Source organism: Liolophura sinensis, chromosome 10 (assembly GCF_032854445.1).
Source record: "Liolophura sinensis isolate JHLJ2023 chromosome 10, CUHK_Ljap_v2, whole genome shotgun sequence".
Classification (NCBI taxonomy): domain Eukaryota; kingdom Metazoa; phylum Mollusca; class Polyplacophora; order Chitonida; family Chitonidae; genus Liolophura; species Liolophura sinensis.
The window spans coordinates 649,082-676,191 of NC_088304.1; the positions used below are offsets into that span (position 1 = coordinate 649,082).

At 40.1% G+C, this 27,110-nt stretch overlaps 1 protein-coding gene across 1 annotated transcript; it reads right to left on the bottom strand.

The window, feature by feature from the left end:
* Window positions 1-5,091: 5,091 nt before the first annotated feature.
* LOC135476339 (uncharacterized) lies at window positions 5,092-5,682 on the bottom strand. The gene has a single exon (XM_064756337.1). The coding sequence runs from the start codon at window positions 5,680-5,682 to the stop codon at window positions 5,092-5,094; it is 591 nt and encodes a 196-aa protein (XP_064612407.1).
* Window positions 5,683-27,110: the final 21,428 nt, after the last annotated feature.

Sequence of the window (27,110 nt, forward strand, 5' to 3'; positions counted from 1 at the left end):
TTTAGGGCTGTTTGTGGTGTTTTTAAACAGTTTTCACCAACTTAATTCGATTTTACCCTTTAATAACTGATCGGGATATAGAACGGGGGAAGTTTCCGGTCTAAAAAGATTTGGGTCCAAGCTGTGTAGTCTGTTCTTCATTCCTACCTTTGTGATGACGTTTTGTGTGTGTGTGTGTGGGGGGGGGATGGGAACGTATTACTCATCCATTGATCAATGATCAGTCCAGCTTAGACCTGAGTCGCCACTGCGCGAGAAAAGGTTCCGTATTGGATGAACAAGTTCCGTGTAATTTTGTCCATTTTTGACACAGATATCTTGCAATAAGTACATGCACATATACATTGGGCTGGGACTTACCGTCCAGAATCTGTACCGGTATCACCCAGATGGGGTTCCGGATGACGGCGTAAATGGCGAACTGGATCACGGAGCCTGTTAGACCCAGACACACAACCGTCTGGTACTCCCATCTCCGGAGTACATGGACGCTCCCCAAGAACGCCACACACTCCACCAGGATCTTAACAAACGTAACGTTACCTAACAAAAACGGCGTGGCTCCTGAAATACAAGAAATATGGTCATATGGTTTAAAGTGAGAGTAGAGGAAAAAGCCCTCAGAACATGCTTGATTAATATGTAATACTGTATGTTATGAACTAACTGATATTAAAGACTACGCCTGCAATGAATATACATTTAACATAACTTTTTCCCTGTCAAGTGAAAAGCAAAACTTATTAGGTATAGCCGCGCTTACTTAAGCATAGATACGGGAAAAGGCCGAACCATAGAACGCCGGCCTTGGAACCGCCTCCGTTCTCAGCTGCTTGCATTTGTTTGTCGATCAATAGATCTTACATTTGATTCGCCCACAGCGGACGTGACCTTACACCTGTCCACACTGGGAATTAATGTACATCGGAACCGGCAACAGTCGTTTTGTGGTCATACATACGAAAACAGTTGACTGAACCGAGCCGTTCCAATTTAGGCCACCAAAATCGGCGGATCCACCCTGGATGAAGCCAGCTTACATAGTTTAGGTAACCTTTTTTCTCTAGTGCAAACGCCAGAGCCGGCCTGGCGATCAGTTTTTACTAGACTAATCGTAGCTTATGTTTTATTTATTTATTTATTTATTTATTTATTTATTTTACAGCATTTGCAGAGACTTTTTCACTTTTAACAATGGTGGTCCAGTTTTATGTGTGGATCTGAGTGACCAGAGTAAACCAGAGGAGTTTGGCAAGTTACAGACGAACTTATTCACCTGAAACTTCAAATACTGTATACGAACATCCTAACTTGGTGGAAGACATGTGAGACTGCCACACGAGGGTCGTGAACCACACTTTCCTAATTAGTAACTAGGGTAGCGGTACCCTTGTAAAGCGCATCCATATGCTGTACCGAAAAGTGGGCGCTGAAACCGTTTATCTCAAGAAAGTACGTAACTGGGCTCCTCGACTCACAAAGATGGTGGTTATTACATCTGTCAGTTATTGTTGAGACATTCAGAGCATTTAAAAGCATTTGAAGTATGCAGTTTCGACGTAGTCTCACGCAAGTTTAGGCGAGATAATGTGGGTCCTCTACCAAATTAACGCTGCTTAAAGAAGTGAGTTTACGCTATCTGCAAAATGCACCGTTAAGCCGATAGACCCGACTTTGCAGATATATATTCAATTTAGCAATTAAATACCGTAAATTCACGCCTATCTGTCGTGTCGGCTTGTGAGAGGCTCCGACTGGTGACGTTTAAACTTAAGTGAACTTGCGAGACCAGCAAAGGCCGGTTCGGCATACTGGTCGCTGCCATGCTTCATTTTATGTCACAGGACAGTTAGGCTGCTGTGTCATTGCCCACAGATGCCGCTAGTCGTAGTCGACATGAATCTGGTCAGACACCGCCAAATGCTCAGGATCGCAAGGTTTTATCACAATTTTCACTATGAGCGTTAAGCTGCGTTCACACAATACTTCTGTCGAGACGACCTGTCGAACGAACATAGGACATGGATTGTTTAATCCGATAGTATCATTCGACAAATCACATCGTCTGAAGGCAGTTAATGAAGCAAACTTGCCCTAGTTTCATTTTTTCATTTAAATTCGGCTAGTCGATGCGACATATAACATCGTGTGAATGCTGGTTTACGCCTAGGTCAACTTCATCAGGTTGGATCTTGCTTTCGGTGGTAAGTTCATCTACGCCTGATTAGACTGTAAACCACGACCAGTTCATACCCAAACTTTCCATGTGCCAGAATAGATATCCTTGTGATATCCCATACGATGCCGAAGTGGCGTAGACCACCAGCAGCCACGATCCATTCTTCACGCTCATAAGAGCGACTCGGCCGATAGAGGGAGTCAGCGATATGCTTTTCCTTAGGGGAGGCTCCAGTGAGGTCTGAATTCAAACAAATGGTAACTGGCTGTGACAAGGAGGTATTTTTTATTTGCTCTTAACATTATATGTGCCTGTGAAATAACACTAGTGTCTCCTAATGCAGAAATACAAAGTTGGGAGACCCCAAGATCAAACCCGGGTTGGGTGATACAAAAGACTTTAAAAATGGCACTTTCTGCTGCCTTGCTTGGCGCTAAGCACTGAGGGATAAGAGCAAGGAAACACGGCATGATGGCCCGGTGTCAGGATAATGTGACTGGTTGGGGTGTCATGATACTTCAGTGGAGGCACCACTCTGGCAGCATGGACTCGCCCTGCCACAAGACGACACAATATATGTACACACCTAATGATGACTCGTCGTCATATGACTAAAAATTGTTACGTACGACGTTAAAACCCAAGCATACATACATACATACATACATACATACATAAAAAAGAAATAGGCCTACTTTATGTTGCTGCCTGACTGGAATGCTATGTCGAAGACAGGTGTACACATGGTACGTAACACAATCATATAGCACTGCATAATTACTGATAACGTTTCAACCAGCATTTAGCCTATGACATTTATATGGTTAGCGGCAAGCAACGGAGTGAGCCTACCTAAATGGAAACTTGGAGTATAGAAAATGTAAAAGATTTGTTACTGTTTAAATTCGCAATAGGAGGGCATACATAGATCTTGTTAGCGGGGAACAAGCTTAGTCTGAGCATTAACCGATGGTCGACCTACTGTTAAAAACCTACCCTGAACGTCATCTCGAGGTCACCCCACATCAGGCCTACTGCCTGATCCTGAACGTCAGTTGGCGGTCGATCCACACTAGACTTACCCTCTTACCTAATCTACAAGTATGCCGCACCCCCTCCCCCCACGGTTTGAGTGCTATATAGGCTGTGTGCAAGTCTTTTTGATGCCTTCGGTGCAAGCTTAACAACCCCCTTCTTAAGATGGAACATATGATAATATAAGCACTAGGGTCTACCAAGCACTAATTTTAGTTACGGTGTATGCCTTGCGAACAGAAAATCGGGTATTTACCTGGTGGTTGCCTAGGTACCTTGACGCTAAAATAGAACCAAACTCACAAACTAAGTAGACGTAGAAGACAAGATGATAGTTGATCAAAGTAAACCTTGTGGTGCAGATCATAACGTCCCTCAGAGTTCTGCCGGTAATGATACCACAAAGGTACGATCTGAAGCCGAAAAAGGTTAATCCATAGAACAGTTTGTAACAACAGATACAGAATCACATATGTTATACCCATTATATCCATCACTTAATTATTATTATTAAGCCATCTAGGGATATATCCATTTATTTGATTGAAAACGCTGTTCAATAACTCAATGCTGAATGGGAAATTTTTTTGTTGGGAAATTTCACTATCATTCATATAAAAGCTGTCAGAATTATGGGTGAAGGAACCGTAATGATATGCAGCCAGAAATAAACCGCAGACTTTTGGCAAGTAACTGACGAACTTTCCGACCTGTCACGTACAGACTTGCATGCCATAATGGCGGAAGACAAGCGCTGTTTAACTAACATTTAGATTGCGCTACTGAAATATGATTATTTTCCGTTTACGACTGTGGTTAGTTATAGCGGTAAAAACCACAACTCCTGAAAATATACCAGCCAATCTGTTGAACAATCATAGGTATTGGGACTGCTCTGCATCCTGTTTTCGTTGCAGCGGCCGACTTTGGTTAAAAGCTTGCGTAGGGGCTGTATATTCATCGTGTTGAGTTTCGATTTGTTGGGAAATTTCACCATCGACAGTTCCATACTACATGATTGGAACACTGATTTCACTCATTCGCCTAGAAAATTCCTTGCGTCTTTTCAACATCATTGAAAACTAACTGCTTCTCTTTACATGATTCCGTCGTAATTTCGTACTTCATGTGTTTTCTTAGTTTTTTGCCGCTTTGCGCTAAAGGAGAAGAGGAAAAAATTTTCCTTTGCGTTAAAGTAAAAATGATGCTAAAATCAGATCAAAGAGCATGAAAACTTATTTGCAAATATGATCTTTAATATTTTTTTGGATTTTTTTTTCAAGAGAAAAGGGTATTTGAAAATATTTTTGTATAGTGGGTATTTGGGACCAACTTTTGGTATTTATCATTGTTGCATAATAATGTTCTAAATAAGGATGTGATGCTTGTCTAATAAATTTATCTGAATGTAAATTTGTTGTTTATATCGAAACATATGCATTTAACATAAATTATGATAATATTTATGAACATATTAAAAATATAAATATGATCTCAACTGAGGTTTAATACATTTTTAACTGAAAAGAACAAATTCTAGAGCAAAAATATTTATTAAACCTGACTTACATACTCATTTATGACATTATCAAACAAAGACCATAAATACCAAAAGGTGGTCCCAAATACCCGCCATACAAAAATTATTTGCACGTGTCTTTTACTCCTTTAGGAAAAATCGGAAAAAATATTGAAGACCACACTCAGGAATAACTTTTCGCACTCTTTCATCCGAACTTTATGTCATTTTTGTGTTTTCTCCACCTTTAAACGTCGTTGTGGGAATTGGTCTAACGATTACTGATCCGGAGCGTCCTATTTGGTTTACGGCTGGTGTATGGCTGTCTATTTCGACGCACAGATAATAAACAGCTTACTTACACAATGCCGTGCGCCAGCGTTCCTACAGCCTTTTGGGAACCATATTCAGCTCTCCTGTTTTGCCCTAGGGCATTCATCGTGAGGGTATCAACGAGGGCATGGTTACCTGAGTAACAAATTCCCAACCCACAAACCAACACTGCAAGGACGACGACATTCGTAGACATAACGTCAGCGTCAAAAAGCCATGATTTCTCTCTGGCAGACTGGCTTGTGTTCAAAGGTAGGACAATGTCTGGCGGTAACTCGCAGTGACCCGTCGCGGGGGGTGTAGGCATCAAACACACGATGATGACCAGCCACATCTTGATCAACAGACCGCAGGTGAAAGCGTTCTTCTCACTGATGATCTGAGGGCTGGCATAACCACAGATCAATCCCCCAAGTAACCCACCCACGGAGGTCTGGGCCAATACCACGCCTATCTGCTGCGGTCCAAAGCCGAATTCCCGGAGGTAGAGCGGCAAGAAGAGGGGCACAGCTCCATGAGCTCCGCTAAAGCAGGAAAAAGTCACCTTATAAGGCAACATCTCGCGGTCCACGTGAAAAAGTCCCGAACCTCGCCTTTTATCATTGGTGTCTGCCATCTTTGTGCTCGCGTTTCACGTTCGTGTTCTTCGTCCCACATTAGATTTAGGCGAAATTTAGAAACAATTTTTCAAATGTAAAGAAGGCAATGGCAGTCATCTAGGATACGTGACAAATTAAGCTGAACTGGCTGCAGATGGACTCATATCCGCATCACATTCAATGTGTTGTACACCAACAATAGAAATATAATGATCCTAAATCACTGATAACGTTTTAATACATTCATCATTTTACTGTGAATTTTTTCCCATTGTTTTCCCTACCAATCAGACGACCATTCTGTCACCAGGGAGACATGAGGTTGTTAACGTATTATCCAATGTTTATTTATTTATTTATTTGATTGGTGTTTTACGCCGCACTCAAGAATATTTCACTTACACGACGGCGGCCTGCATTATGGTGGGTGGAAACCGGGCAGAGCCCGGGGTGAAACCCACGACCATCCGCAGGTTGCTGAGTCAGACTCCTGGGTCATTACTCTGCGCTAGCCGACTGAGCTACGGAGGCCCAATGTATCTCAATACACGTTTTCGAGGAAATTACGAAACCTAGCCCATTTTTCCATACATAGGGGTTATCTTCCCAAAATTGCTCAAATATACTGCATTATAGTATTCGGATACATTTTTAATGAAGTACGTAAAACATCTGTCCGTATTTTGTTTTGTTTTTTATTCATAATATCCTTTTTTGCCAATATTGTTAAACAATTTAAATCCGACATACTTAATTCCGATCCAAAAATTATTTTTTCTTTTGTTAATTTGTCTTGCAATCCACCGTTAGTTTTGATCCAGTTTTCGTATCGATCCCCAAAGTTGTGAACAGTTGGGCACTCTAAAAATAAATGCTCCATTGTTTCTTTATTTTGCGTACAACAGTCACAAGTATCATATGATTTCATCCGTGTTTATGAAGATATGCATTAGAGTTATACTATGTAAAAGCCTGTATTGGAATTTTTTCAGTTTTCTGGAAGGAGAGCAGTGTAAAGCGACAATGAAAACATGACGCCAATCTGTATTCTTATATTGGCCACATTTTCCCAATTTTGATAGTTTCGTTCTGCAATTCTCTCAGTGTGTTTAAAATCCTGGCTTTTTTCTTTAACCAAGATTTTAAATGAAAGAAGGAATGCTGGTCTCACGTGATCAACATATTTGCACGTGCCTGCATCCTGGTACCATTTGATAGGTATGCCTGCTAATAGTTTATTGTGGTCCAAAAACTGCCCTTTACGTTATATTTCTGTTTAAAATCTGTAAATTTTGAAAACTGTCCTGCTGGATTTATCAGATCTCTTATATACCGAGCGTTGTTTTATAAAGAATGTTGGATACTTAAAATGCGAATACAAAATATACCACATGTTTTCATCCCAAACTTTGAGGGTAATATGGGTTTTACTTTTTGCTGAAATTCTCCCCATGCCTTTACGATATCCAGCCAAAAAGGATTTTCAAAGGTTGTCGTATGTTTTTATATACACATTTTTAACGGTGAATGAGTATTTAAAAACCTCGGATTTAAAGCATATTTTGCCATTTTTGTGTTTTAGCAAGTGGCTTTCTCATCCAAGAAATTTTTAAAGCTTGTGCAAATTTTACTACATTTACCATACGTATACCTCCATATGAGTAATTTTGTGTAAGTTGCGACCTTTATATACGATCAGGTTCATCGTTGCATATAAACTTATACAGCACTTATACAGAGGGCCTGTAGATGGTTAGGTAAGGAGATCTGTAAGTTTGGATAATGCAATAGATTTAATTATTGTTATTTTTTTCTAATAAAGGTAAATTTCTTATTTTCCATTTGGGTAATTCTTTCGTCTCAAACATAATATCATAAAGCTGAAGTACATTTTCTGAAATGCATCGACCAGGTATGAAACCTCTTTGGTCTTCATGTATTAGGACGCTACGAACTGTTTTAAGTCTATTTGCTGCACAGGCACTCATTAATGTATAACCAAGATTTAATAAAGTAATAGGTCTCCAAGTTTTAAGCTTATCTCTGGGTTTGTTAGGTTTAGGGAGACCTGTTATTAGGCCTTGTTTTTTGTGAGACTGACATATGGCCTTAAGTAAAACCTTCGTTTGCGGAGAACAAAGTATCCTATCTCTTTCCGAAACATTTGATAAAATTATACATGCAATCCATCATTTCCAGGACTTTTGTCGTTTTTCATACTCTTCAAACATGTAGTCATTTCTTCCATAGTTATTAGTCCTTCTAGTGTTTGCGCCTCAATGTCTGACAGTCTACTAAGTTGTTTAGCTCCTGTAAATACTCTCCTTTTAGTTCAGTCCTTTTATATAATTTTTCATAATACAGTTTTTGTTCTTCTGGGATCTCGCATGTTATATATATTTCAACTCCATAGTCTAGTGTCAATTCTGATATAAGTTTATTAGTATAATTTCTCTTCTCTAACGAAAAAAATACTTCGATGGTTTTTCTCCACTTTCAGTTGATTTAATTTTGTTCTAGTCCTAATGCCGTCTAATTCCCTGTGTCTTACTTTCTCAATCTCTGATTTAAAGCTGTTAGCTTTTACAATCTTGTATCGTCTACCTGCGAAAAGTTCGTCTGTATCTGCGTTTTCATTTTTTAAAATTTCTTGTTCGATTTGCTTTTCTCTAAGCGTTCTTTTCTTTTCTTCACTGATGAGTATTTAATAGTTTCTCCTCTAATTTGCATGAAAAAATTCTCCAAAAGAAGGCTGATCACGGGCTGTTGTATCTAGATTGGATCTATTAATATTTAGATGATTTGTTCTGCACTATAGAGTAGAACTGTATCCTTCGAAAGTTTGCTCTATAAAACATTTTACCTGGTCAATGTATTTGGGATCTTTCAGGAGGGAACAATTTTGTTCCCCATAACCCTTTCCTTTGTCACGGTTAACAAATTTACATCTTAATGTAACAGCCGAGTGGTCGCTATGGTATCCTGGAATATATATCGTAGCTATATTAAAAATATCATTTGTAAGAAAAAAAATCCAATCTTGCCTGTTTTTTAGAATTTTTCTTAGCCAGGTATATTTTCTCTCTGGTTGATGTGATGCACACCAGACATCCACATATTCCTGTTCCTTCATGATATCTATGACTCTTTTTCGGGCTCTAGGATTACCGTTATTTATGTAATATTTTGGTATCTTTATTTGGATCCATTGCGAAATTTAAGTCTCTGCATATGATAACAAAGGAGTTTGCAATTTGATTATTTTTTTTCAACGTTTCCTTTATCAAAACTAGATATAATAGTGGAAAATGTCCTTTCTTTGTTTTCCTTTTTTTCTGACATCATTTTTGCCATAAAAATGGAATTTTTCCCATGGTTTTTACAATCAATCAACTTGTCATTTATGGCTAACTGATCATTTTCATGTATTTTTGTATCTTGAGACACATTTAATTATAAAACAATAATAGCATTACATATGTTTATATTTGTAATTATGTTATATATCTCCTATGTTTTTTCCATACTACCTATGCACAGATAACGTGAACATTTTGCTGCGGGTAGATTCCATAACGATTTATCATACCAAATTGCAATAAAACAAATTTGATAGACACGAGATACATCTGTCGTGCCGGCGAATTGCTACAATTGCGTTGTTATGTCATATTCATTCGTGCAAGTTGATTTCACTTTCACTTGATTTCATAAAATGTGACTTGGAACCTTGTGTGTCTTCAAACGCCTTCACTCCAAATTTCTTAAGTTTTACAGACTCAATTAAAGAGCAACAGAGATACGTATTTTGTTGTTGACAACTGATATTCTGGCATGATACACGATTTGAATACTGATTTCACTCAGTCGCCTAGAAATACCTTGCGTCTTTCTAACATCATTGAAAACTGCTTCTCTACGCATGATTCCGTCCTATTTTCGTACTTCTTAGTTCTTTGGTGGTATGTCTTGCACGTCGTTTTGGGGAAATGACCTTGCTATTATTGACTTGGAACATACTTATTGGTTGACGGTATGCGAATGTCTGTCTCGACGCATAGGTTCCTAGACTTAAATGTTATTTAGGGATCAGTGACCCAGCAGCCTCTCAACAGCCGGGTCGCTGGGAATCCAGTTCAAACAGGTTCCCTGTCAGGCCGTACTTGGGAAAGCTTGCTAGCAACCTGCGGATGCATGGTTGTGTGTTTCCGCCGGGCTCTGGCCGGTTTCTTTACCATTGTTAATTATGATACACAATTTGGAAACTGAGTTAGAGCATTCCTTGCCTCTGTCTTTCATCATTATCAATTGTTGACTCTTTCTCTTAGCACGAATTACACCTAGATTGTGGCATTCTTAGTTCGGTGGTGCTAGTTTTGGACGTTATTTTTGAAATTGCTTTTGCAAGAACGTCCTTTATGGTTGAGGTGTGGTGTACGAAACCTAGAGACTCCTGTCATCTTTCCTGTCTAGACAAACCACAGATATATAGTCATATAAAGGGTCTATTGCCTGTTCTGTGTATACAAATCACGGATCTACACTCACACAGGGCCTGTCATCATTTCTGTGCAGGCAAATCACAAATCTACAGTCTTACAGAGGGTCTGTCATCATTTCTGGATTGAAATATAACGTATCTACAGTCATAAAAAGGGCCTGTCATCTTTTTGATCAACAATCATATAGAGGGCCCGTCATCGCTTTTGTGTAGATAAATCACGGATCCACAGTCACACAGAGGGCCTGCCATCATTTCACTGTAGACAAACCACGGATCTACAGTCACACAAATCATTTCCGTGTAGACAAATAAATGAATAAATAAATACAATGATAAACATAATTTCATGTTTTAGTACGCACAATACTCGCACCTTCTTTTTACCGTTGTGGACCTGAGCTCAAATCCAACAATGGAACATTTGCCTTCATCCAACGCTTCGCCCACATGCATTTGCTTTAATCTCTTCCCTAATACTACGCTTGGCGATACTAGCATTGTACTGTATGTTGCACCAATGTCATGTGTATAGGCTACTGCGGGTTAATCCAAATATAACTTTGTCTTTTTTACACTCCTGAATACAAGTATGTTTACGGCACACAGATAGGATATTATACAGCAACTAATCACTGGAGAGCCGCTATCATACTTATTAAGACGACGAACACAAGCAAATTAAAGGTTAATGTGTTTTAGTAAATCATAAAATGCAAGTGCTTAAAATGTGCAAGAGAGCAGGATAGAGCTCAAACTGTGGTTGGTACATTGTTCTGCAGCAAAGAATCGGTATACACATTTTTAACTGCGAAGAACAAAACATCTGAACCTAACTGTGTTGAATTTTTGACTTAAGTCCTAAACATGTGGTAAATACTGACCCAGACTTAATGGACAGTCAGTAATGTCCCAAAAATGATCTGAAAGGGGTTTGCATATTGATATTGATGCACCACTGGAAACATCTGTCAGGGTTTTGTACTTTATGACCATGTGATTGAATCGTGGAACGTAGCGCACGTGACTTCAGTAGGCATAGTTATAAATCAGGCTTATATATAGCGTTCAGTAGTCCTATACTACATGGCAACGGTCTACAGTTTGAGATGTGGCTACCTCAAATATATTCTCCCCGTAATCTGTTTTGTGAAGTATTTCGCTAACATTACTTGTTGTTTAACACCTCAGTCACCACATTTTTCACTTATACAATGGAGCCGTAAATTGGAAGGTTTTCCAGCAATCTGCGGTTGGTCGTCTGTTTCCCTGAGCCCTATTTTCTCGCACCATTATGCTGGCCGCCGTCCTATAAGTGAAATATTCTTCAGTACGGCGCAAAGCACCAATGAAATAAATAAATAAATAAAGAAATATACGATGGTGGGCAGTATTGGGGGTAGAAGAAAGTGGAGTGTCAGGTGTAAATCATCGACGTTTGGAAAATTCCTGCATGGCAAACATTCCCACATTTATGGTGTCCAGCAATGTGTGATATACGCTGTGAAACATGTAGGCCTAGAAAACCAGAGGTCGTGTGTAAAGTGGAAAAAAAGTTAATTGGGCGCTTGAGATATACATCTTCATTAAACCAAGCCTTAGCGATGTCATCTACAAAGCCTATAGCCCAATATCAACCTTGGCAGGAAGATGGAGCTGACGAGAGATGGCTGAACTACAGCCAAACGTATATGTAAACATCATCCGTGTGTCACTCATTTAGTACAAGTAAACTTATTTATTTGTTTTACTTGATTGCTGTTTGACGCTGTACTCACGAATATTTCACGACCAGCAGAACACAAGCTGTATAATTTGTGTAAGAATATGTGTATGTGAGGCATGATTTTGTGCTGTCAGCTTGTTCTCTGCTGTATGGATACACGATACCATGTTGTGGTCTCCATGGTCGAGGCGGTTATACGCCAGCGCGGCGCAATGACCCAGGAGTCACCATTGCGGTCGATGTGAGTTGAAGTCCGGCTCATGCTGGCTTCCCCTACGGCAGTACGTGGGAAGGTCTCCCACCAACTTGCGGATGGTCGTGGGTTTCGCCGGGCTCTCCCCGGTTTCCTTTCACCGTAATGCTGGCCGCCGTCGTATAAGTGAAATATTCTTCACTACGGCGTAAAACACCAATCAAATAAATATGTAGTGGTAGTTGTGGTTGTCGTGTCTGATTATAGGCCCGTACACACTAGGAGGCGACAACTACGACGGCAACTGCCTGATTATAGGCCCATGCACACTAGGACGCGGCAACTACGACGGCAACTGCCTGATTATAGGCCCATACACACTAGGACGCGACAACTACGACGGCAACTGCCTGATTATAGGCCCATACACACCAGGACGCGACAACTACGACGGCAGCTGCCTGATTGTAGGCCCATACACACTAGGACGCGACAACTACGACGGCAACTGCCTGATTATAGGCCCATACACACTAGGACGCGGCAACTACAACGGCAAATGTCTGATTATAGGCCCATACACACTAGGACGCGACAACTACGACGGCAACTGCCTGATTATAGGCCCATACACACCAGAACGCGACAACTACGACGGCAGCTGCCTGATTGTAGGCCCATACACACTAGGACGCAACAACTACGACGGCAACTGCGTGATTATAGGCTCATGCACACTAGGACGCGGCAACTACAATGGAAACTGTCTGATTATAGGCCCATACACACTAGGACGCGGCAACTACAACGGCAAATATATGATTATAGGCCCATGCACACTAGGTCGCGGCAACTACAACGGCAACTGCCTGATTATAGGCCCATACACACTAGAACGTGAAAACTACAACGGTAACTGCACTATTTATTCTGTATTATACTGCACGATTCACACTATAGCAACTACATGCCGCCACCATTAGTTGTGATGCAAAACGTCGCGACCATGTTGTCAAACGGAAATTAAAAAAGTCCTGTTTAATATATTTATCTGCTCAGTCTATGAGTAATCATCGCGGCATCCCCTGTCGCGTGCTTTCTGAACACAAGACGAGACCATGTAAATGCTGTTATTGTTGTCGTGTCTGGCGTGAACGACCCTACAAAGAGACTCTCACAACGTCATGATCTCTTATCTGCTTGTCTGTTTTATACCTTTTAGCCAGTTAGAACTATACCACGTTACAATTTATAGGCACCATCTCTTTAAAAGGTAACGTCATGCAATGTTACGTTGCCGAACACCTCCGTGCAACATGACGGAAGCAGCCGAATGTGACGTCACATGACGTCAACAATGGGCTTTCACGTGGTTACAGGAATCTGTCGCTATAGTGCTAGCTTTTGGACGACGTTACGTTGATGCCATCTACAGGCTACATGCCAAAGACTTGGCTTCAAAAATAGTAGTGTTAAAGTTGAGTAACTACACTAGGCCATGCTACATAACATTGTCTCTGTATGTACGGTGTGTTTATTCTTGGCCATCGTTGGGTGGAGGGAACCAGTGACAGATGAGAGCGATGATGCATCGCCAATATCTAGCAGGTATGTCGAACATCCATACAAACACACATATAGGCCTATAGTTATACCTGTCTGGAGTCAAGGCTTTTCACATGGATCTATTGTGCGTGTAAGTGTCAAGTCCAACATTCGTCTACCGGTGGTGGACGACGAAGGGGCATTTCAAGTCTATAATCGCAAAACCCATTTCCAAAGCGACCTTAAACCTTAAAAGACCAGGCCCTGAGATTACAAAGACTTAAGTCAAAATTTCAATCATTTAACTTGATGCCCGCAGCCAGTTTCCAAAGTAAAAGGATTTATAAGAAATAATATGTAAATAGCAAACAGCGAACCTGCATCATTTCCAGGTCGTACACAAATATACATGTAGGTACCTCAGTCGTGCTTTGATTGCAGCTGTTCATTAAAGCACCACATGGATGTATTGATACCTCTATACAGCCCAATACTGAACCATATCCGTGAAAAGCGGCAATATGTATTTACGCTTTGACGACGTAGACATTGGGCGAGGATAATTAACCTGCATTTTAAGTGTAACAAGAATAGATAAACGGTCACAAGGACGGATAAGCCCAGCCACACGACAATAACATTAACATCGCGTTCTCCGGTTGAAAAACTCTTCATATACCATGTTGGATGCGACTAATATGCGTCCAAATGACCTAACTTGAGTGCAGAGTGTACCTGTGTACCTGTGTACCTGTGTATTTTTACCTTTTGGGAAGTCATCGTTAAATAACTAAAAAAATACTTTGTTGTTTGGCCTACCTTTCAATTACAATTTTATTTACCAAAGTACATGGATAAACTAGCGTACCGGTATGATAAGTTTATGTCTACAAATGTTAGGTGGTTTCAAGCTTGTACTGTCCTGTTTTTGCTTATATTGCCTTGCTCTTATAAGTCTAAGATTACCCTGGCTTTTCCTGGTATTGCCTTGTTTTTTTATCTTATTTCCTTTGGTTTTGGTAGTATATTGTCTTGATTTTTGTCTTATTGCCTCAGCATTTGGTCGTATGCCATGGCTTTAGGCTATATTGCCCTGATTTTTGCTTGTATTGTGTATTAATCGGATGGGCGAGAGGAGCGCACACATTCACTGAATTTGCTTGTTAAATATTCATAACATAATTAAAGCTGACCTCGGGCAATAATATTTGATCCTGATAATCAAACTCCCCGCACTGTCAGTCGAACACATTTTTAATGGCCGGAGGTCAACTTTTCAACCACAGGTCATGTACCGCATGAACAGGTATTCCAAGGAAAATGAATACGTGTTGCCATATTAAAAACATGTTATTATTTCTTTTTTTTTTACTGGCACGGTCAGTGAATGGTCCATACACATTTTCATTATTCTTGGGTCCATTTTAATGGGTTTAACCGAGCGTCGCGTATTATTAACATGTCATCTGACCAAGACACGTCGATCAGAACAGGCAATTTCCCATCAGCTCAAATATAGATATGGATGTGTGACTAACCTAAAAGGACCGCTTCGGTGGCCTAATGATTAGAGCGTCCGCCTCGAAGTTGGGAGATCACGAGATCAAACCTTGGGGTCATACCAAAGGCTTAAAAAGTGGTGCTTGCTGCTGCTGCTCGCTTGACGCTCACTGGGTGGTTAGATCAAAGAAACATGACTGGTTGGCCCGGTGTCGGTATAAGGCGGCTGAATTTGATGTCATATCTGGTGTCTTCGGCATGATACTTCAGTGGTTGCAGCACTTTGTTGGCATGCATTCGCCTGGCCATAAGAAGAAATTCCTCGTCGTCATATCACTGAAAAATTGCTCAGTACGACGTTAAACCCCAAACATACACACGTACTTTGCTAAAAGATGAAACATGTCCACAATAATTTAGGCAATATTTTCGGTAATAATTGTTTATTGAATGAGAATTTACGTGAGAAAAACATTCGTCAAAGGAAGTGATTAGGCCTGTTATAGTTGAAATAAAAATTAACAGTAACCAATTTATGCTTTCATCATCTGTATCTGTGCCAGACAGCATTGTGTGTATTATGCTTTCATCATCTGTATCTGTGCCAGACAGCATTGTGTGGATTATGCTTTCATCATCTGTATCTGTGCCAGAGAGCATTGTGTGGATTATGCTTTCATCATCTGTATCTGTGCCAGACAGCATTGTGTGGATTATGCTTTCATCATCTGTATCTGTGTCAGAGAGCACTGTGTGTATAATATCAAGACAGCCATCAAATTCTCAAAGTTGGACGAAGTATAAATCATTCCATAATTCATATGTACATTATGTGTTCTATTATCAAACAGTGTTTATGGTTCTGAGCTCTGGTCCTGGCCACGTGACGGTGAGCTAATGAACTGTGAGTACAGTCAGTGTAACAGCACAAGCTCCATGTTTCCACAGGCTGTGTCATTGCTGCATATCGGTATCATCAGAGAACTTCTCGTCAGTGTTGTCTATATGTTTCAGGTCAGTGAAATAGAGGTAAAACAATTAAAAAGCAACTTTTGTCTAGAAAATATATTTCTAACAACACAAACACACTTTTGGGGATTTTAGCGCCATTAAAATTCAAAGAATATGGAAAACAATTTTTTCTCAGCAATACCGGAAGCTGAGACCGATGGAAAGGAAGGTGGATTTCCGCTGATAATTTCGGTGTATCTCGTACGAAAAGTTAAATTGTATATAGTATACAAACCCTGGGTGAAACCTCAAGAGTGACCGAAACATTAAGTGTAACATATATCAAACACATATCTGCACTTCCGGGACCTTTTATGGAGCAATGTGTTTCAGATAACATGCATCATTCAAAAGATCGTACAAACAATTTTTATTGCATTTTTGTGTACATTAATGACCTTAAACAAAATATATTGCTTGGATTGGCGATAAAGGCAATAAAAACATATGGACGTACGATTCTTTATTTCAGATGACTCAGGAAGCCGTTGACAGCTTGCATCTCAGCAACTCCGCCATGATGCTTGTGTCTCTCATCGTACAGATTCTCTGGCTCCTGCTTCTAAGAGCGTACAGGTCAAATCGTAAGTTTGGACATTTAGAATTATCTTACGATCCCATCTCCTATCCCCCCACCCCCCACCCCCCACCCCCCACACCAAATCGTTCAGATTCGCTGGCTTCTGCTGGACAATAATATGCTCATGTACAATAATAGACTCGATTGATGTTTAAACGTTTAAGATAAATCGCCTTTCACAGGGTGCTATTTGTCTTATCAACTCATAAAATTCGAATAGTCGGATTGATCCGTCATAAAGCGCTGCTTAATTCAGACAGTCAAATCTAGATCGTATCTAAAGAGATGAGAAATAGTTAGATCTGAATGTAATCAAACAGGAAAAGAAAGGGAGAAAAAAAAGAGATGAAAGAAAGGACCATATACACAGATTGGGTAAGTATTGTAAGTACCAATAACTGTATCAAAATACCTGTAAGGGTATACGTTATTCATGTACTTATGGCTGCCACTTCATGTGTTCAGAAAATCACGGCAAATTACCTAAAATTCGTCCAAATAAAGAATACATTTGGAAGGCAAATACATGTCATAAAATAATATTTCTGGTGCTGAAACTACCTTTCATCTAATTGAATACCATCCTACCTTCCCCACAAACTTTCAAAACACCTTTATATAAGATCCACAGGAGCGGAAATCTGAGAATCAGGCAAACTGAATAAGTTAGTCATAAATAAGATGGTAGGTCATTTACCACATAGTGCTCCAATCAAATATCCAATCAGCGGCGTTCTATTGTCGTGTATCTCTTTTACTCCCACAGGATTATAAATCATAATTAAACTGAAAAGTCGTAACCTGAATATTTCGTATATGTGTTTTCTTGGTTCAGGGAACTGTACTCAAAGCCTAATTCGCAGACGTCGAAGTTTCGAATGGCTAACTGATGAGATCAAACAGACCAAGGAAAGGAACTGGAGGCGTCATCTGCATGGTAAATATATCTGCAAATTTAAAGGCTAATTTAAAGGCAAGAACATGAAACATATACAAGACAAAAGAACAGTAATCACTGTCCGGGGAAAAAAAGATTGATTTCTTTTTTCTTTTTCTTTTTTTAAAATTTTCAATCCATTTATATGCATTTTAAATATTGGGCATGGCGCTTATTAATTTTTTTTTCAATAATATTTTGTCTACGATTACTTTTCCTATCTGGCAGAGCAGAATTTCGAATCCAGCTGCCGCCGGTTCTGTTATGACTTGCAGTTAATGTGTTGCAATTTGTTATGTTTCCATCACTGTATGGTCAATATTTTGCCTAGCTAAGCACCTATATAGTTCTGTATAGCGTTTGACTTAAGGTTCTTTTTTTGTCGACGTAGTAAAAACAAACTATCGTCTTAAACAATTTAATGAATTTTAGAACTTCGTAAAACCGTCCTCAGAATTTCATACGGATGGTTGTTGTGTAAGCTGCTTGTATCGTTTTTCATATAAATTCGATCCGTGTTAAAATCTTTCATTAGTGACTTCGATGGTACATCTGTTACTGTTTTGTACATTCATACTGTAGGGGTCTTATTACCCCCAAACCGTTTATATATTAAATATAATGTGTTTTGTATCGTTTAATGTATTAGAAGAGGAGATGGAACTGATGGCTCAGACAATTGAGTACCTCCAGAGAGGCAACGGTCACGTGACACACCTGCATCCGGTGAAAGGTACAAATTTCCTGAGGTCCCAAACTATCCTGGGTTTAATATTTAAGTTTACTTTTGACATTATCTGAGGGCATACATTTATTGGCCTTTGGCCCACAACTATTTCATATCAACATGGTCATTATAAATTGCTAAACAGAGAAGTTCCAATACCATAAATCTACTATACGTTTGATGTATCAAATAAATATGTAAGGTAGTTAGATGGCACTTTGCAACATACCCTGTAAAATATGTTGGGCCTAATTTATTTTCTATAGGACAATATTCTTCATCTTCGTTTGCCTTTTTTTAAGCACATGTAAATGAATGAGCATAGAGTAAAGAAATCTGGTTTTACTTAACATAATTCATCAGTCATGAGAAAAGCCACTGTGCATCATTATCTGTTTAGCATTTATTTATTTACGTATATTCTTATTAGTTTCTGAAATATTGCCTAAAATTCCCATGACTCTAACATCCTTGACACAATCATATATACTTTACTTACAATCCTCAGAGTATACAAGCGGTGAACTCTTGTGGTGTTATGTGTAATACGTTACAGTTTGTCTATAGTAGTTCACCAGCATTGTAAGCATAAAGGCAAAGATGGATGTGTTTTTGCACATCTTGGCGAGAAATGTTCATTATTATAATATGTGCCAATTATGTGCACTTCTTCTGTCTACAGTTCTGAAGGTGACATATCCACCAATGATCACATGTGAGTGTCCCGACATCCAGTCCCAACTTCCGGTACAATCGGAGATTTGTGTCACAGAGCAGGCATCTGCCAGTGCAAGCAGCAGCGAGGAAGACTTTGATCTCTTCGTGAATTCCAGCGATCCGGAATTTATCCAACCGGATTACGAATGGGACTCGGAGTATGATTTCGGATGAGCAATTCATGATTTATTTTGCAAATCGACATTTAAAGAGCGGATCAGTCAATTTTGAGAAGAATCTCCTGAGCTAAACATGCTCACGTATTTTGTACGTGCTAGGCGGAGTTGAGGGAACCATGTGGCCATTCGTATACACGCACATACTGCGAAAATTGGCAGAGGTGGTCAGCTGGTAATTGAGCAATTATCCTGTTTGGGATGAGCCTCAAATATGACGGCATGACATTACTCACCAAAAGATGTGACAGGAAAGAAATGCAACACACGTGCGCTATCAACACGCGATGCAAAGCCACAATGAGCGATCTGCGCGACAAATAGGTATATACCGTAACCGTCCACTCACATAAGCCTGTCGTGTGGGATCCAAACTCTCTCCACCAAAACACAGGCTTTTCCCACGATGGCGCTCAACCGCACAACCTACCTCAGCTTCCGTCTCGTTTTTCGGACACCGTCAAATTCCGCTCCACTTTTAATTATAGGCCTGTATTTAATTTAATGTAGGAATTTAAAATCAGGTTAATTTTTTATTATGAAATGGTTGTACATGTTGAATCTTTGCCCCAGTCCACTGTGTCATCACTCACAGTCCATTGTGTCATTACAAAACGACATCCGGTCGTTATTAACTTACCCTCTATATAAGCTCGCCCTAATTAAATGAATGTTATATATGTCATTTTTTCTTATCCTTATAAATATTTAAACTAATATTTCTTATTATTTTCTTATTGTCGTTTTCTAATCAAAAAATAATTACAAAAACAAGAAACGTTTATTTGTTGTTGATTTTTCACCCACTTTTTGCCTTCGACATATTTTGTTTTATAATGCTGTCACTGTGATACCTTCAAGGTCATTATAATCCAGTCTGTTAACGCATACCAAAATTTACATATATACGTCGTTTTAATACAGATCTAACTCTGGTTTCCTCCACCAATAGAGATCTAACTCTGGTTTCCTCCACCCATACAAATCTAACTCTGGTTTTCTTCACCAATACATATCTAACTCTGGTTTCCTCCACCAGTACACATCTAACTCTGGTTTTCTCCAACAATACATATCTAACTCTGGTTTTCTCCCCCAATACAGATCTAACTCTGGTGTCCTCCAACAATACAGATCTATCTCTGCTTTTCTTTACCAATACATATCTAACTCTGGTTGTCTCCATCAATACAGATCTAACTCTGGTTTCCTCCCCCAGTACAGATCTAACTCTGGTTTTCTCCACCAGTACAGATCTAACTCTGGTTTCCTCCCCCAATACAGATGTAACTCTGGTTTTCTCCCCCAATACAGATCTAACTCTGGTTTTCTCCCCCAATACAGATCTAACTCTGGTTTCCTCCACCAATACACATGTAACTCTGGTTTCCTATCCCAATAGAGATCTAACTCTGGTTTTCTCCCCCAATACAGATCTAACTCTGGTTTTCTCCCCCAATACAGATATAACTCTGGTTTCCTTCCCCAATACAGATCTAACTCTGGTTTCCTCCACCAATACACATGTAACTCTGGTTTTCTCCCCCAATACAGATCTAGCTCCAGTTTTCTCCCCCAATACAGATATAACTCTGGTTTTCTCCCCCAATACAGATCTAACTCTGGTTTTCTCCCCCAATACAGATCTAACTCTGGTTTCCTTCCCCAATACAGATCTAACTCTGGTTTCCTCCACCAATACACATGTAACTCTGGTTTCCTACCCCAATACAGATCTAACTCTGGTTTTCTCCCCCAATACAGATCTAACTCTGGTTTCCTTCCCCAATACAGATCTAACTCTGGTTTCCTCCACCAATACACATGTAACTCTGGTTTTCTCCCCCAATACTGATCTAACTCTGGTTTTCTCCCCCAATACAGATCTAACTCTGGTTTCCTCCACCAATACAGATCTAACTCTGGTTTCCTCCACCAATACAGGTCTAACTCTGGTCTCCACCAATAGGGATGATAGACATCCCAAAAGTTAAAACATCAGTGTAATAAACAAAAATCACTGATTGATGGAACAAACTCCCACATTCTACACATTGGCATGTGTGAATATAAAATCGATTGTTAATTTGTATGGAAAGTTTATGACTTACGACAACTAGCATGGCACAAAGTTCGGATACTGACTTGTTACATTCTCCTATAGTCTGTTTCTCTGAGCTTGTCGCCTGTTCTCAGCTATCTCTAAACTCATGCACTCACACTCACTACCAAACTGACTTCCTTATTGACACATAACATGATGTTCATATTATTGCTTAAATATGCGTTCGGATATTTTCTGTTTGTTTTATTTGTTGGGAAGGTGTGCCAGCAACGGACGGTCGCGGGTTTCCCTGGGCCATGCAAGGGTTCTTCAACCCCATCCCCTCCCCCCCCCCCCCCCCCCCCCACACACACACACAATGCTGCCCTCCGTCGTATAAGTGGGATACTCTTGATTGCTGGCAGGACGTTCCCACAGACGATTGGCCAGGAAGCCAACATTACTTAGTCATCACAGCGGCCGCATTTGTGAGGGGCTCCCGAATCATTGCGGGGAGCTAGTGACAACGGAGATCCCCGCCAATAGGTCACAAGTTTAGAGTTCTAGAGTACGACTTAAAAACGGACAATCCATTCGAATGACTGTGTAGAGAGGTTGCCAATTGAATGCGACATAGGCGAATTCTACAAAGCCATTTCTGACTTAAGCCAAAATTTAAAACCTCTTCACAATGCTTTGTCTTTGTGACTGAAAGCTGAAATTTTGACACTTTTATCTTAGCAATTATGAAGTGGTCAAACTGTTATTACTAGGTCTTAAATATAAGATCTAAAAATGTATTTCAAATTTTAACTAATGTCTAAAATGGCTTTGGGAATTGTCCCCAAGGCCCCTGTTTATCAAAAGTCTTAATTGAGATTCAACTACAATTACCATGTGTTGCTCTAGAAAGTTCAAAATTTGAACACTTATACATCACACCAATTTATAGTGCTTATCACCATTTGAGTTCTTTCCCGTTCTGTTTTTGTCTTTTAAATCACGTGCACTTTATGACTTAAGTCTTAAGTTGCTTGATAAATACGGCCATAAGATGACAAAAGCTGTCAGAGTTAAGTTTGGTTTAGTCTTAACTTTCGGTATCATTAATGAGCTTAGATTTGAATTAAAACGTAAACTTCCAAGTTTGTCATAAAAGATTAAGTATTAAAATAGAAATTTCCTGAGTCGCAATTTTGAGTAAACTGTTCTAAAGTTAAGACAATTGCACATTTGTAGCCTATAATAGCCGTGTATTAAGGAAACAACATAACACCTGCACACTGTATAAAACTGGGGTCACATCCATAATGATTCAGGTCCTTAATTAATTAATTAATTAATGTATTTATTCGATCCTTGTTTAACGCCAAAGTGACGAATTTTTCACAGAATTTTCAGCAAACCTGCGGATGGTCGTGGGTTTCCCCCGGGTTCTGTCCGGTTTCCTCCCACCATAATGCTGGCCGCCATCGGATAAGTGAAATATTCCTGAGTACGGCGTAAAACACCAAACAAATAAATAATAATGCTGGCCGCCATCGCATAGGTGAAATATTCTTGAGTACGCATGGCGCTTTCCAACGGACAATACCTAAAGCGGCCCACACATGCTCAATATTTTGTTTAATATTACTAATGCTGAGCGTCTGTATGCGTCTGTATTGTTGAAGGAATCAAATCTCAGTAGTTATTTATTGATGAGTCATCAACATCAATGAACATGTGTCTTCAACTTTTGTGCGCAATATTTCATTTTCCATGTGGGCGTCGATGTGAAGGTATGATGCATGACCCAAAGAAAGCAGAAAGAATTTTCCTTGTCGAGTTGACTGAACCATACTTTGTGCTACCCTGCCTATAGGAATGATCAAATCGTTTTGCCGAGGTACTCGAAGCGAACTGGTGTGGCCAAATTTTTCACCCTGTAGGTACCACTGTTTCGTCCACTTTATGTGCCTTCTCTGCCCTTTCCTTACACTTGAATGTACTATGGCAATGCGACGATGACCGATGTATCCGTTCGTGGTCACGTTTTCTTTCAGGCTAAGAGTGATTCAGTGATATTGACAGTGTACATATGGCACACGACAGTGTATATACCGAACACGATAGTGAACATGCTGCACATGGCAGTGTACATATGGCACACGACAGTGTACATAATGCACACGACAGTGCACATATACGACAGTGCACATATACGACAGTGTACATATGGCACGTCAGTGTACATATGGCACATGGCAGTGAACATACTGAACACGACAGTGTACATACTGAACACGACAGTGTGCATATGTCACATGACAATGTACATAATGAACACGACAGTGAACCCAAAGGACAGTGCACACACTACACATTACAGTGTACATATGGCACATGACCGGGAACATACTGCACCCGACAGTGTACACACCGCACACGACAGTGTACATGCGGCAGATAACAGTGTGCATACTGCACATGGCAGTGTACATACTGAACACGACAGTGCACACACTGCACACGACAGTGTACACATTGCACACAGCAGTGTACGTACTGCACATGACAGTGTACATACTGCACATGAAAGTGTACATACTGCACATGACAGTGTGCATACTGCACACGTCAGTGTACATACTGCACACGTCAGTGTACATATACGACAGTGCACATATACGACAGTGTACATATGGCACATGGCAGTGTACATAGGGCACATGGCAGTGTACATACTAAACACGACAGTGTACATACTGAACACGACACTGTACATACTGCACATGAAAGTGTACATACTGCACATGAGTGTACACACTGCACACGGCAGTGTACACACGGCAGTGTACGTACTGCACATGACAGTGTACATACTGCACATGAAAGTGTACATACTGCACATGACAGTGTACATACTGCAACATGAAAGTGTACATACTGCACATGAGTGCACACACTGTACACGACAGTGTACATACTGCACATGAAAGTGTACATACTGCACATGAGTGCACACACTGTACACAACAGTGTACATACTGCACAATGCCCCAGGAACCTCTAACCAATGCCTTCGCTAAAGCTCATGGTGGCTTCCTCGGGTCCGTGAGAAGGTCTCCCAGAAACATGGCTTCCCCCTACCGTAATGCTGACCGCCGTCATATACGTGAAATATTGTTGAGTGAAGCGTAAAACACCAATCAGAGTAAAAAAACAAACTCTCCCAGTAACTCTGTGCCGTTTTATAAAATGCAATGGACTGACGGCGTATACTACTGATACTATTATGAGCTGAGTGGTTGGGCTGTCATGTCAATCCCCAGGTCACTCAAGGTTCAGGGTTAGTCTCACACTTGCGTTCTCATTGTTCTCGGCGGCCAGTATTTAGTAAGTGGTGGAATGTGGTCTGGCATGAAGTTAGCCGGAGAACAATTGCCTCTAGCCATAATGACATATATCACAGGTCGGAAAGGTTCGCCAGAAAAAGGTCGATGGTTTACCTCCGGCATTCCTCTTTCCTCAACTCATAAAGCCGGTCCTCATGGTATCAATGAAAAAATTCTTGAGTGCAGGGTTAAGAAAATCAATCAAATAAATAAATATATAAAGATAATATTACCATACCAACAGTTCTGGGGCTAGTTTCCGGCAACAGTTAAGAAACACAGATATTTTGTGTCGTCATACATGCAGAATACAAGCACGTGTTTGGAAATAACAACGAGGTCAGGTGTTTGGGCGGGTTTACAGCTGAGAGGTACGGTTTGTTTGAGAGGCATCCAGTCACTGTATCCATTTATTGTGAGTACGATTTAAATCTATTCTACAACGTTTCCGTGTGTTTTAGATGAAACATAGGCTTCTTGAAAGACCAGAGATATCATAGCTTCATAAGTGGCCATAACACGCTGGAACCCAGATGTCGAGCACAGACTGGCAGTTGTGGTAACCATGTGCATTACTCAAAATACTATATTAGTATACACAGACCAGAATGTCGGTCCCTGGAGAAATAGCGAAATATCCCGCTAAAGCAGTGGATAATCACACGTGGTTCAGCTCAATGAAGGATCTGCTTTTTACAATGAAAATCTGATAAGCCGACCAACAATAAATCCAATACTCTGGCAAAGTCCTTGCTATTCTCAATGCGCCTCCACCTTCACCCAACCACCTTTGGTTGGGGTTTTATTTAAATATTCTAGCCGAAATGTGGAAAAATTAATCTGAGTAGCTCTGTCCATAACCACTCTGATCTCTCTGATGCAGTGTTCTGTGTTATAATAATGTGACACAGGGGTGTTTTAAATATGAGGGTTTCAAATCGTACTACTAAATCGGATTACAGCAATACAGACAGAATTTTATGATCTCCTGACTCATTTTGCCGAGGTACTCGAAGTGGACTGGTGTGGCCAATTTTTTTCACGCTGTAGCTACCACTATTTTGTCCACTTTATGCGCCTTCTCCGCCCTTTCCTTATACTTGAAAGTACTATGACAATGCGATGATGACTAAACCGATGTATGCGTCCATGGTGACATTTTGTTTCAGACTAAAGATTGATTCAGTTATACTTAACGTGTGCAGACAACTAAAATTTTTCTCCGCTAAAATTCCCCAAAATATTTTGACCGATGGATCCAATACGAAATGCGGAAGAAATAATCTGAGTAGCTCTGTCCATAATCCCTCTGATCACTTTGATGCAGTGTTCTATTTTTTAATAAAGTAACACAGGGGTGTTTCAAACTTGAGTGTTGCCAAATGGTAAAGGGACGTCAGTTCACTGAAAAATCAGCTTTTCACAATGAACACCCGAGAAGGGGCTCAATGACTAACAATAGGGTTACCCTATTTTTTACAGCTGCCTAACAGAGTAACTACCGTGACATGCGTCACTATTCGTTCTTACCATGACATGTGTGCAGGCTTTATGATACACATCACCATATCCAGTCTATGCCATACTATGTTATAAAACGTCTACCGTTATCATAATTAGGTCGCTGTGAGTTCAAGTCCAGCTCATGCTGGCTTCCTCTCCGGCCGTGGAAAGGCCTCCCAGCAACCCGCCGATGGTCGTGGGTTTCCCCCCGGGCTCTGCCCGGTTTCCTCCCACCAGAATGCTGGCCGCCGTAGTATAAGTGAAATACTCTCGAGAGCGGCGTAAAACACCCATCAAATAAATTATCATAATTACATCAAAATTTCGCAGTGATGTGCACACAGTCATTGCAACTGAAAATGTGTCAAAATAGCCTTAAGGGTCTCCTCATGTCAGATGTCTGCAAATTTGCTTTCAGCCATAACTGGGTTTTGACTAAACATAGGTAAGCTCAATAATAACAGACTCAAAATAATCGTTATTTAACATTGGATATGTACAAGACAATGGCTTGGACTATAACCTGCATATCTCTTTGTAATTCCCATATACATCTATAAACCATTGTGTGCTGGGTAGTACCATACTTCATAGTACTAAACCACTAAAAAAAATGTTACTTTAAGGAACACAGATATTTTGAGTCGTCATACAAACACTTTTGTAAACTTTGATTGTTAGTTTGACACTTTTATAGTCAGAAATTTCCACAATTGTGGGCAGGGTGCCCTAAAGGGATTTACAATGTTTGATTTGTGTCATAGTCTGCGTCATTCTGCACGTTCTTGTCCATACGAGATAATATCGTACAACAAGTCAAAAAATGGGATTTAATTCGTGTGTATAGGCCTGATATGATCCGTATACTGTGTGTTCAGGGGATTATTTTCATGGGATAGTTGTTGTTC

Bases quoted from the DNA above. Each gene is read 5' to 3' on its own strand.
- LOC135476339 (XM_064756337.1), bottom strand. From the start codon at position 5,682: ATGGCAGACACCAATGATAAAAGGCGAGGTTCGGGACTTTTTCACGTG.